The 13,580-nt window shown below is 37.0% G+C and overlaps 1 protein-coding gene across 3 annotated transcripts in view; it reads right to left on the reverse strand.

Annotated features, from left to right (window-relative positions):
- The window catches only part of LOC117400249 (formin-binding protein 1-like), a 78,897-nt gene that overhangs the window by 14,953 nt on the left and 50,364 nt on the right, over positions 1-13,580 (reverse strand). For all 3 annotated transcript variants that reach the window (XM_059031844.1, XM_033999887.3, XM_033999898.3), the window contains 7 exons: positions 9,445-9,560; positions 6,822-6,872; positions 3,591-3,738; positions 2,813-2,875; positions 1,757-1,861; positions 1,344-1,472; positions 199-345 (listed from right to left, as the gene is read on the reverse strand). In XM_059031844.1, the coding sequence (XP_058887827.1) occupies positions 199-345; positions 1,344-1,472; positions 1,757-1,861; positions 2,813-2,875; positions 3,591-3,738; positions 6,822-6,872; positions 9,445-9,560 (759 nt within the window). The remainder of the gene's footprint in view (positions 1-198; positions 346-1,343; positions 1,473-1,756; positions 1,862-2,812; positions 2,876-3,590; positions 3,739-6,821; positions 6,873-9,444; positions 9,561-13,580) is intronic.

The raw sequence follows: 13,580 nt of genomic DNA on the forward strand, positions 1-13,580 counted from the left end.
GATTCCCACAGTTGTACAATTTCTGTGGATTATATATTATCATGTACTATATGTGTAGGGACCCTTTAGCAATTCACTGACATCAATAGTTTAAAACCACTACAGTAAGGTGAAATATCAAGGAGCACTGAAGAATTATCATACTATCATACCCTGTGGTAATTATTTAAGTGTACTTTGATTGCTAGTTCTACTTACTCGTCTTTCATCCACTGATTTTGCTGCAACCACCATCCCTTCCAGACACTTTGAAATGATGGGAATAACTTTGCGCTCTACATCTGCAAAACCTTTGTAACTCTCACTCAGCTTCAAGGTCCTCCTTTCATCCATGTCCTGTAAATTCTGGAATAAAGAAAGCCACAGCGGGTCACTAAGTATCTTTTACTGTGGCGGCTGTAGGCACAAAAATAGTTGCTTCATTAATAAATCGATTAATTTTATTTAAAAACAGCCTTGGACTCTTTATGTAACTCTTGAATGATGCTCTTTTTGTATTTCTGCCACAATACTACTTCTAGAATGCCTCTAAAGTGTTGCAGAGACATTGCATCCTGCCTTGTCCCACACTGAGCAGTGCTGACAGAGTCTGCATGCAAGATTTCTCGTTCCATCAGGCATGGCTTGGCTTTGTCAGTAGGGATCTGGCACTGTTCTCATTAATTTTCATCTGACGGTTTGTTAATATAATTTGTAAAAAATAATTGGCGACTACTAAACAACATCAACCACAACAACAACAACCACAACAACATGAATTTCAAATAGGGAAACCTAATATGAACACATTTGTTTTATATCACCCTTGTGCTTATTTGATGCTCTTCATTTTGTTTCCAACTTTTGTTAGCCCAAAACTTTGTGGTGAGTCCCAATATCCACCAGTTTTGTCATAAAAAAAAAAACACAACTCATGATCTCGACAGTAACTGTCACCGAGCTACGTGCCTCTGAAGGTAAAAGGCCAGTCCTGAAAATCTTACTAGGTGCCTGGCCAGTAGGACGTCCTGCAGCAAGGGGGGGACTCCCTAACCGACAGGCACGTCAGAGCCAAATGTGACATTCCCTGTGGAATCACCAATGAAGATGAAAGCAACTTTGCTCAGCCTGTGCAACTGACTGTATGACTCACCTTGAACACCACACTGTTGTGCCTTTACCAGGTGACTTATCTAATGTACAGTGTATAGGGAATATTGATCAACAGAGTCTATTTTAATGATCTAAACAGTGACGGGTCTAAATAGTGCTGCCTATTAACATTACTTAACACAATATGCACCGGTTTAGATCCTTAAAATAGACCACAATAACGAACATACAATAACTGGTAATGTACTTACCTTAAATATTATTGGAATCGCAGAATAAAAATGTTTTTGTTGCTCCCCGTTAAAGTTCTGCAGTTGGGCCGCATACTCATTTTTACTCTCATCAGCCATGTGTGTTCGTAGATGTAGCTGCGCCTTAGCCTTTGTAGGGGAAAAAGACAATGATATTGTTTCTATATCATGCAAATATGAATATAGCATAAATAGCAGTAGATGCTGGGTACTGAAAAACACTAGCAACCTGTAATTCCAGTAACCTATCACAGAAATGGCATGGAACAATTTTCTAACAATAGACATGCATTTTTCCCCCCGGGTCCTGTTTTTTTTTTTTTTTTTTTTTTTTTTTAAATATACTTTCTAGTGCTAATAAGAGAGATTAGTGGTGAATCTTAGCATTGTTGCAAAGAGAACGTTGATCTTACCTTCTCCACATCAGCTTTGGTTGCGTTGGGGTCATTGTCTATTTTTTCATAGCCTAACTGTGCCTTTTCGGTTTCTCGGCACTCTCTCTCAAACTTTTTCTTACTCTACAAAGAAAAGAAAAAAAACAAGGACAAATATAAATGGATATTTGCTTATTGTAGTAGATACAGATTCTCAAGAACAACTCTGTATCTTAAATAAATAAATACATAAATAAATAAATAATTTTAAAAATCAAACCCTTTCTTCCTGGAATCAGTAAGGACTTACTGTACCAGGAAGTAGCAGAAAACTTTTAAAATCCAATTATAGCACCTTTTAATTTTTATAGCAGTATTTTGAATTTTAACAAATTTATTTTAGGCGGAAAAAAACCTGCATGTACTGGGTTAATTAATTAATTAATTAATTAATTAATTAATTAATTAATTAATTAATTGAATTTGAAAGTGTGCCAGGGAGATTAGATGTGTTAATTTGTCATGTTAACGAATGACATATTCCAGCTAAAAAATGAATAGATTAATAGTTAATCTAAAAGCACAACCTTGTAAACTGCCCTGTGTTTTGCATTAATCTCCCAAATATCGTCTGAAGCCACTTAAAATGATGTACTCATGACATGTCAGCTAAACATAAAACATGCTTCAAGAACAGAGGCAGACAATAGAAAGATAAAATGAATTGCTCATTTTAATAATTGATGCTGTCCTCCTATCTGCGCTACTGTGAATTCAGGTTATAAAGAGGACATCTTATAGAGCTTTGTCCTTTTAAGAGAAGGTACTGTATGTCATTTTAAATCAAACCACTTCTTTTCTCTCCTCAAACACACTAATGCCTTAGTCAAGTAAAATCCCCCTCCCAGCTGGGAGACCTGACTGAAATCTGCTGTAAAAGAGTTGAGACTCAGCACATGCCAGTCATTCATTCCAAGCAGACACCAAAGACTGCAGCCACAGCCGCCTCGGGACATCAGGCTGCAGCTTTAATCATCAGCAGCAGCAGCACTCCTCTGTGCAGAGGCTTCCATTTAATAAGCAATACAAACGTACATTATCCATCTGTTTCCAACAATGATCGAGATACTGTTGGGCTTTCCTACCCTCCTGAAGATGCTGTAGAAGAAAGAGAGGAAAAATAGGAATTGAACAGGTTTCATTTTACAAAACGATATATACAGTTGTAATCTATATATTTTTTCGGATACGTATAGACACTGTAAAATGTATATTCTAAATAAAAACAGGAAGTCCATAAGAGTGTTCTTTATGAACCGGTAGTAAAACTACCATTTCAGTAGAATAAGAACATTTACAATGAAATCTAGCTCTAAATTATTATTTTTTTTATATGTAATTTAAACAGCATGTAACAAACAATTAAACCTAATAATGGATTACTCTTGAAACAATACCCCTATATACAGTAGTATCAGAAACCTGAGAACTTTCAAACACCAAATCAGGAGGACCCGCTTTAGGCATGTCTATTAGGCATGTCTATTTAAAAAAAATTAAGAAAGAAAGAAAGGAAAGCTATTGTAAATAAATAAGTCAAAGATTTAAAAAAAGTTTAAAAACAATAAAAGGCACTGTGTAACGGTTTCTAAATTGCAATGAAAGCCTGATAACCTTGGTAGTTGAACTTATCTGTAGGGCACAATACCTACCTTCCCAACGTGGTCAATCTGAGATGGTAATGCCTTCCAATCAGATTGTCTAATCTATTGCATAATCAAAAAATGTAAGCACCTTTAAATGAGACTCCCTGTACTGTACACTGATCTTCACAGCAAAAAAAAAACAAAAACAACTGTGTAAATTCACTTACGACTTTCCTTTCTGACTTGAGCTCATGAGTGTAGCGCATGAGCTCCCCGTACACTCTGCGCCCCATCTCCTCCGCCACCACCTCCCGCTGCCCTGCATAGTCATTGAGCTCGTTGAGGATTGTATAGAAAGACAGACACGAGGTAAACCTGCAGAGTGAAGCAGCAGGCGTGACACAGTGGCATGGGATAACTGTGGGGTGCCATTATTACATCTGTGACATACAGTAGGGGACAGCATTATGAACCCACCTGCAGCAGTTCAGTAAGTGGTCAGTTGCTAAAAGGACAGAAATAGAACAGCAACAACCAATACAAGAACATTTTCACAAGGAGCAGTCCTAAGAGCAATCTCGTAGATGTTCATGTATTGGCTACCTCTGGATCTCAGGGACTATTTGTTGTATTGAGTTGACAACTGGTGGGCTCATAATGTTGTACCTTCAGTATACATCTAACTATTAAAAAGCAACTTCGTGTGGGTATAAATTATCACAGTTAACCTTGTTTAGATTCAGTTTAGTTCATTTTCTGTTCCAGTGGATACAAATTACATTTCCTGCCAATTGCACTTTATTTTTCATAGTACTGGAATTGAATTGGTAGAGCTGCAAATGTCTTTAGAAAAACAATCCTTTAAAAAGTACAAACTGTTTCTGTAGTGTTGACTTACATAAGAATTACATAATACAACACTGTTTTAAGTAACTTGCAGCTGAACAGAAACATCATACCACAGAAGCAAATCACACCATTGCCTGTATATTTTGTGTAACACAGATAGAACAGTAGATTTAGTATTGAGAAGACCGAAATATATAAAACATTACTGTTCTTATGGTCTGTGTAAATAATGTGCTGGTATTTCAACAGTGCCCTCACCAAAAAATAAATTAAACCAGACACTATTTTAGCATCATGGTGGTTTTACCGGGCCATTGATCCCTCCAAAACACAAAAATAGAAGATAAAACTTAAAATAAACGAAGTAGACAAATGTTTCAGTTAGTGCCCTCTTCAGAGTACTAATTAAATCTGTAAACTGGTGAAGGCACTGTTAACCGAAACGTTCATCATCTGGACTTTCTTATAGTACCCTGGAATGCTGACTGGGCGTTTTGAAGTCACAGATGATTTAGCTACGGCTGTAAAGTTCACCCTTCTAGGAAAGAGAGGCGTAAACATCTCCCATTATTATGATCAGTCTGTTAATGTGGGTGATTAGGACCGTGCTTAGGTGTGACGTCAGGTGTGTAGGTAGGAATGAGGGGAAAAGAAAATTAGGTAAGGTAGATCTAATTTGTTCACTCCCGAATGAACTAATCCAACTCTTAGAGGGAGTTCAGATAACATATTAATTACTCTGGAAGGGAACGAAAACCTAAGCAAAAACAGAAGCAGTGTGTGTGTGTGTGTGAGAGTCTGAGTTCGAGTGATTAGTCTACTGAAAAAGGCTTTGGGAGTTTTTAAACAGTTCCTAAACCTAATCGTTTGGTTTGTTAATATAACAATCCGTCTCAATTTTCTCTTAACTTTTCCGTTTTTGCTTAAGTATAAAAATATTATTACTATTTATATTTCTTTCAGTCCGGTGTTATTCATTTAAAACACTACCCAAACTAACAAGAGTCCTTTGTGCACGCACAGGAATTCAAATTAAAAAGCAAATCAAAAGCTCCAGCTTTTGTGACGTTCAGTTTATGTGTAGCTGCTCCTAGGGTCACAGATGTTTCTTGAGTATTTTTCAGTGGATGAAATCAATAAGCTGGGAATGGGAAGGCAAAAGCATCTGTCTTGTATAAACATTTCGGTCCATGCCACTCATTTGCAGTACAATTCAAATGGAATGTAATGCTCCATCAAATACAGGAGTCAATGTGTAATCAAATCTTTTTTTTTTTTTTTTTTTTTTTTTTGGACTAGCTCCTTGTTGAGAAAGCAACAGGAGCGACTCAGAATTAGCTCAAGTGAATACTGATTTACAAGTTTATTAGCAAAAGAGTACTGTTTGTAAAAACAGGATTGAAGTCTGTTTACTATGTGCCTGCTAATTAAAATCCACAATCTCCCTTCCCCTGCCTCCCCGGTGAACAGGAAAGTGTTTCAAAACAATTACATGAGTGATCTGAAATGTTGGACGTTCTGCAGCAGAAACTCCCTCTTCAGCCTCTTTATGAAATTCTTTAAAAGCTTTGGGAGTCCAAGTAATAGATAAACACATTTAGCACACTAGGACTGCATACCATGCTCTGTTTGCCATGGTACCGGAGGCGATATTCAAAAAGCCTTTTTCTGGTACAGCACATGCCAGTTGCATACCAGATAAGATACTGTACAAACTACAACTGTACATGTATGTCTAGAATAAGTACATATCTGATGAATTTGATGCTTGGAATAAATGCAAAGCTGACATCACCGGAGACAGACATGCATATAAGGTACAGCATACCCTCATTTTAATCGTTCACATTATGGCGCTGCTTAAATGACCTTGTAAATGACAGAGAGAAACACTCTGAGAGAGACGTAATTGTAAGTGACTCTGCAGCAGCTGATGCATAGTTCACACACCCTAGTTTCTGTAAGTTGCCCTGGATAAAGGCGTCTGCTAAATAAACAAATAATAATAATAATAATAATAATAATAATATTAATAATAATAATAATAATAATAATAATAATAATAATCAAAACAATCACAATTACACTGAAAAATATATTGAGAATACATAGCAGAATACTAGGGAAAGATGTGTTTGTTTTAAACTCTACATACTGTTCAGTAACACTAAGAGCCTCTCAGCATTGGCCACACAGAAATGACCTTCAATTTCTACCAAGCAGTGCTGCACAAACCGATTATTCGGACTGAGCTCTCCACAGAAATCAAGTGAGGGTCATTGGTGTACACAGGGCTTGTGAAGGAACACCTGCTTGGATTTGTGATGATTGCTGCATTTCTTAAAACTCTGTAGAGAACAGCAATCAGCACCAATCTTAGCAGTCGCCCTGGATAAGGGAGTCTGCTAAGAAATAAATAATAATAATAATAATAATAATAATAATAATAATAATAATAATCATCATCCACAGCTGTTTCTTCACTTGTTGCACTTGGAATGGTAAATAAACCCAATCAACAACAATGACTCACCTGTGGAGAGCTTCATGCAAACAGTCAAATAATGGGTTTGTGCAGCACAACTGCCAAAAGTGTTGAGACTAATTACCTAGGCTCTTCATCTTTGGGGCGCTTAGGGCAGTTCTTCTTTACAAGGTTCCTGTAACACAACAGAAGAATAAATTACTGTTCTTTAAGGACTTTAGTTTTATTTGTATATTTATCACAAAAATTATGAAAGAAAGCATAAACCCTCTGATATTTCTATTTATTTATTTATGTAATTTATAAATTTGGAATCGCCAATCATTATTTGTTTATTTATCAGACACCTTTAGCCAAGGCGACTTACAGAGACTAGGGTGTGTGAACTATGCATCAGCTGCTGAGTCACTTACAACTACGTCTCACCCGAAAGACAGAGCACAAGGAGGTTAAGTGACTTGCTCAGGGTCACACAATGAGTCAGTGGCTGAGGTGGGATTTGAACCGGGGACCTCCTGGTTACAAGCCCTTTTCTTTAACCACTGGACCACACAGCCTCCTAGTTATTTTTCTTATTTTCTCCCCAAATTTGAAATATCCAATTATTTTTATTTCAACCCGGCTCACCGCTGCTACCCCTGCACTGACTCGGGAGGGACGAAGACGGACACACACGTCCTCCGAAACGTGTGCCGTCAGCCATCCAAACCCTCCGTGGGTGGGCGGACTAAACCACTGAAGTGTTATGCTGTACACAGTACATCACTCTTGGCCATGATAATGGCAATGATGTCCATCAATGTCCTCCCACCCCCACTCTTCACAGGCATGACTTGAATCTTTGACCTGTGTACGAATTCAAAAGAGCCTTCTTATTAAAAGACTAATTTAAAAACCACAAAACCAAAAATCACCCTCTCTCAAAAAACAAACTTCAACTGTGTCAGGTCTATTTTAATAATCTAAACAGTGGCAGCCTAAAATGTATGGAGCTGTTTTGTTGGAGGATCTCATTTCACACTGTATTTGTATTGTAAGTAGTAATTCTAATAACTGGATCAATGAATCAATCCGGGGAAAAGTGGTATTTACATCACTGAATAGATTATTAAAATAGACCCCTCTATCTTAATCAAGGAAAGTCATTTTGATTTTACATCTTCAGATTCTATCTAATAAAAACGGTTAGACTTAGAAATACTGTACAGGTTATCGGTTAGTGATTGTTATAGTGTACTTTTGTCCGCCTTGGTACTGTTTGTTGAATTTTTTTTTAATAAAAACAAAGATTTCTAGCAGATGTTTTGTTCACAGAAGGATTTACCACCCAACCAATGCTTTACAAATAAAAACCCCAACACATATATCAATACTGACTGGTGATACTCGGGTGTTCAGTTGCTCATTTTCTATAAAAATCAGCAACTAAAATCTTAAATTATTACTGGCCAAGATTACCTACTTCTCTGGTACAGTATAAAGTGTGCCCAGATGGTGACACAGAATATTAACTTTTTTTTTTTTTTAAAAGCTCCAGTGGAGTTTTCATTCTTTCCCTCCTTTCTGTCAAATTTATTGTTCTCGTTGATGGACCTAGTACACAGCTCATTATAATTCACAAGGTGAAGCTTCTCACAATTGTGTATCCAGGCAACATCCCAAAGTGGCCATTGGGATTAAATGGGGTTTAACAGCAGGCTAAAACATTAAGAAACAGGGATTGGGGGGGGGGGGGGGGGGGGGGGGGGGGGGGGGGGGGGGGGGGGGGGGGGTTGAACTTCAATTATTGTTTCCACGGCAGTGCATCTGTGCAGTGCAGAAACAGGTGTGGAATTCAAGAGTGTTTTTAGAGCCGACCTGCTTTCAAGGAATTCAACTTCAAGACTATGCACTCTCAAAAATGAGGGCAAACAGGAATTTATTAAATGGGGCATCATCCAAAAATGTACAAATTAAACCATTTTATGAAGACAGAGTAATAAATAAAAATCGGACAATGAAAGAAAAGTCCACTTCCATTTTTAAATTTCAATATATCTGACCATGTCTGTTTTATAGTTTACAGAAAGGAATATTAGCTTTTTTTGGATTCTAATAACCACCAGAATGCATAACTTTATGCAAATTTCAGATGTAGAAGTGCTAAGAAAAAGAAAAAAAAAAAGTCTCCATTGACAAAGACTTTTGTTTTAAATGCCTGTCAATTTAATGCTTAACCATTTCATTCTGGAAAAAAAATAAAATTAATAAAAGGTTGAACACGGCATGTGTGCGTTACCACATACCTGGTTAAGAGAAAACTAGTAGAGCGATTTAATTGAAGCTGTAATGGCACAGAAACAGACCTTAACCCCCGTGTTGCTATGGAAACATATGTACTTACAGTAGTGGGGATATGAAAGCAGGGCCAAATAAAAAAACCTCACAAAACCACACATTACATCAAATGAAGACACAGACACCTTGCCTTGAAATTTCTCAAAGAATTGTACTAGCTTGCATTTTGTACTTTTATCAAATAACCTGTAGGAAAGCTTGGATTTAGTTAAAAACAAGTGATTTGTTGAATTCGTTTTTACCATAAGCCTTATGTAGCATGCCAACACAAAACAAAAACAACAAAAAAATCTTAATCTGTGAAAAAGCGGTGAGGTCAGATAATAAATGGGTAAAATTATCATTAATCCAGCTTGGCAAGAACAGTGGTAATTTCAGCAAATAGTAAACAGTACAATACTAAACATTACCTTAATTGTTTTGCATAGGCATGTTCGATTTCCGTTCTTTCTTTAACAAATTTTGTATATCTCTCCAGGAAGTCGATTCCCCATTGCGTATGTTTCTCTAGGTTGTCAAACTGATCCTAAAAAAAAAAAAAAAAAAAAAAAAAAGAGAACATTTAAAATCATTTGGCATATCAGGCTACTACATTTATTTTAGCAAGTCAAAAACCAAAAATGTATAGTTTTAGGATGTTCAACACAGGTGACTAGAACCAGTAGAAAACAGCAGCCTTTTTGGCTTTCAAGTACAAATTCTACTGCTAGCGAGAAACCGCAAAAAGACTGAAGATTAACATCAGGGCAGAAGAAAGAGAAATATTTTGAAGTTGTAAGTTTTAGAGAAAGGGAAATAGGTTTTGTGCAGCTACTGGCAGCTGCAAAATTAGATGTATTAGTGCCAGTAAAAATCCTACCGGTAGTAACATCTGCTGTTATTAACAGGGCAGCCCAACGACCCTCGAAAGCTGGCTGATACTAGCAGTCAAGGTTGGGGCTGTAGTTGTTCAACTCCCAAGCTTCGTTCAGTATTCCAAGCAAAGTGTCCTTTTCCTAATAATATATATTTTTAATATACTAATTAAAAGACATGCATCTGTGTCCTGGCTTGGATTCCTGCTACAGTCCCAGTCAGTTCTTCCAAGGGACTCGCCAGTGAGCTACAGTACAGTGGGTTTCGATATCCGACATAGGACACCACTGAAATGAGTTTGGTACTGTAGACTCAACTCAGTCAATCCATAACTCAAAACATTTCAAATCATTAGGTAGATTCATATGTCATTTAATTTATTTATGCATTTAATTTTCCCCTTACTATTTTACAGTGTTTGCAATCATTCGGAGTGCTTCTGGGTTATGTTGCTCATTTTTCTCTAAATCTGCCTGCACCTGGCTTTGCTTTGAGCTTGCCCAGAGATTCCTAAGTGCTTGGACTTGCATCATGTGACAGTGATTTTTCAACTCTTCCAGCCCCACCTAGTTAACATTTATATACAGTAGACAAAGAGTTGATGAGAGCAAAGATGAAAAGTCACACTGTCACATGATTTCAATGGAATGAGTACATTTTGTTTCAGTAGAAATCAACTGAATAGACCCCCATAGACTCACATCTACTGTATGCATGCTAAATCAGTTAAAAATCCCAACCAGAGGGAAAGAAGAGCACCGATCTTCAGAGGGATCTTTCCAGCCCTCCACAGACAGCATGGCCCATTTGATTCACATTTAAATGCCTCACATATACCCATTTGTACTTGAAAGCATGTTTTAAAACAGTCGCACAATTGTTTTTGAGACAAACACCCAAGTACCTAATTTTCACTAAAGTCAGGGTGTACTTCCAAGCCTTGAAAACAAATTTCTATGACAATCTGGTTTTCACAATGTTGGGAGCAATAGACTGCACACATGTGCCACTAACCCCTCCAGCTCATTCTGAGCATCTGTATAGGACCATGATCTATTGTGTAAGCTACTAAGTAGACCAAGTTAAAAATAGTAATAATTAAATAAATAAATAAAACCTAAAATCATTTAGTTTCAATTTAAAATAATATTTGGTGTACAATGCAGCAGCATGATTTATTTTGTGTTACCAGTAGGCTAAAGTACAAAAGAAGCATGCTAGGTATTCATTTGATTTTACTACCGTACATATAGGCCTGAACACTCAATATCCACCCATCAATCCAGTTCAATATTTAGTACTGCTTTATTAAATTAAACCCATTCTACACTGTATCAAATCAGAGTGTTATGGTAGGTACATCTGTTTTTCATTACAAAGTATTTGGTAAACAGTTTTTGACAGCTGACCTGCCGAGCAACCATATCAGATTGGGTACAGTAATTGTGTACAGAGCATCTGGCTGCTACTCAAACAGAAAGGCCACTTACTGCATAACTGTATTAAAATGATGGGCATCCTGTTTTTAAGGAATTACATAGACAATGAATATAGTGTGTACGGTGTACACTGCATTTATTCATAAGGTAGGTACCAGAATCAGAATATCAAAACCTGACGTTGTCCTTCAAACTGGTCACTAATTAGTGCTAATTGATGCTATGCACTCACATCACTGCCTGTCCATAAGGAGATACTGGACGGTATAATGAGAACATGATGCTCATTCATTTTCACCAATTACATTCATTTGCAGGGTTATTCAAGATTGCAGAATGATGAATATGATAATATTTATGAAGATGTCACTTCAAAAGGAAGTAATTCTTGAAGCTTTAGGTTTGGTGCCAGCATGTTAAGGTTCATCCGATTCACAGAACGTACAGTATAGCAGGTACTGAATCCAACACTTATTTCAGGACAAAAACTGATTAGCTTCAACTATAAGATAGGTCGAGGTGATTATTCAATGACGAACAAACTTTAAAAAGCTGCTTGTTTTTGTGTATGAAGACATTTTTAAAATGTGTTTTAAGGTTACATTTCATTCTGTATCAAATAGGCTGCTTGAAATATGTCAGTCTATAGTAGGGGTGTAACAATTTATGTATCATTCTGCTTTCTTTATATCATATCGTAATGGAAATATGTCCATTTCTATCATGATACAAGTCCAAAAGCACAACATACTGTAGCTCATTGTAGTTCTTGAATGAAGAACTACAATTAACTATAATGAAGAATAAGTGTGCTAAATAGTTGGTATGGATGCATACTCTCCCTATCTCATTACATTTTTCTCTTTACGAAATGTTCCATCATTACTGTAAATTACCATTTGATCTTATTATGCATCATACAAACAGCAAATCAGGACAATCTCCATTGTACAATGACCGCTCTACTTGGAACACGATAGACTGAGACGATCTGTGAGGTTTATAATCATATACAAAGTACTGTACACAAGAGTCATAAATTACATCATATACAGAACAGAGAAAAACAGAAAGAAGAATACCTGTTCAACATAAGGGCATTTAAGGAAACCTTAAGTAAATAAGGTGTGACTAAATACCTACCCTGTTTTAGACACATTTAAAGAACTGAATAGATCCCAATGTGTACAAGATGTGTATACTGTATGGAGAGGATAAATATTCATTAGAAAATGATTCAGAACCGTCAGTCAATCAGCTTCCAGCTCTAGTAGGCTTCTATTTGACGATAGCTGCCTGCTGCTATGTCACACGTCAACTGACAACCATCTGCAACAACAAACTGCAACCATCGCATCGATTGACACAGTGGATTACAGACAGTGATGGGCCAGCTTTGTGACAGTCTGCAGGTTACTGTATCAAAAAGAACATCTGTAAGCAATGTTCAGCCAGTGGCTCCTGCTTGCATCAATCCCAGTTGTCATTGCACTTGCTGGCGATGTGCTCCACTGAGCATCAGCACAGCTGCAGCATGCATTAGCAGAGAGGCATCCCAGTGCACTCCAGTGCAGCTAGATCAAGTCTCAGTAGGAGAATTAAGAAGAGCTCTAGGTTTCTGAATCACCATTGTCTTTGGCCTAGATTCTCTCTCTGTAATGGTGAGGTCTATTGTCTGTTTTTCCATTAACAGCTTCCTTTATTTTTTATTTTTTTACTGTGTTTTTAAAAAGGAAGTGCAAGTACATGTAGTGCTGGGGCAAATATTCACGGCAACACTATAGTTTTGTTTGCAAGCTACAGGAATTCAAAATGCAAGAATATTTATAAACATGAAAAACCTATGCTTGTCCCATCAGAAGTAGAAGGATAGGGTCATTCCTGCTCAAGTGGGCCAATAGAGGCGATGAAAATTCTTGTGTCAATCACTTATGTTAATTATTTGTTGGTGGAAAGCCCTTGAAACATGCTTTAAAATAATGACAATATTATCTGTCTCAATCATCACCCACATGGAAAAACAAAAGAGGTCAGCGTCATCAAAATGGACATTTATACTACATTCAGACACTTCCTCTCCATCAGGGACACAGCTCCTCTTTTGCATGCACACAACACCTGCCCCTCTAGCATTTTGTTTGTAAAAATGCAAACAAGTTCAGTTCAAAACACGATTAATGCCAGTTAAGGAAATAAACAGGTGTAACACATATTTCAGCCTGAAGAAGTAACAGCCATAAAAGCACCAAGAT

Source organism: Acipenser ruthenus, chromosome 10 (assembly GCF_902713425.1).
Source record: "Acipenser ruthenus chromosome 10, fAciRut3.2 maternal haplotype, whole genome shotgun sequence".
Taxonomy (NCBI): domain Eukaryota; kingdom Metazoa; phylum Chordata; class Actinopteri; order Acipenseriformes; family Acipenseridae; genus Acipenser; species Acipenser ruthenus.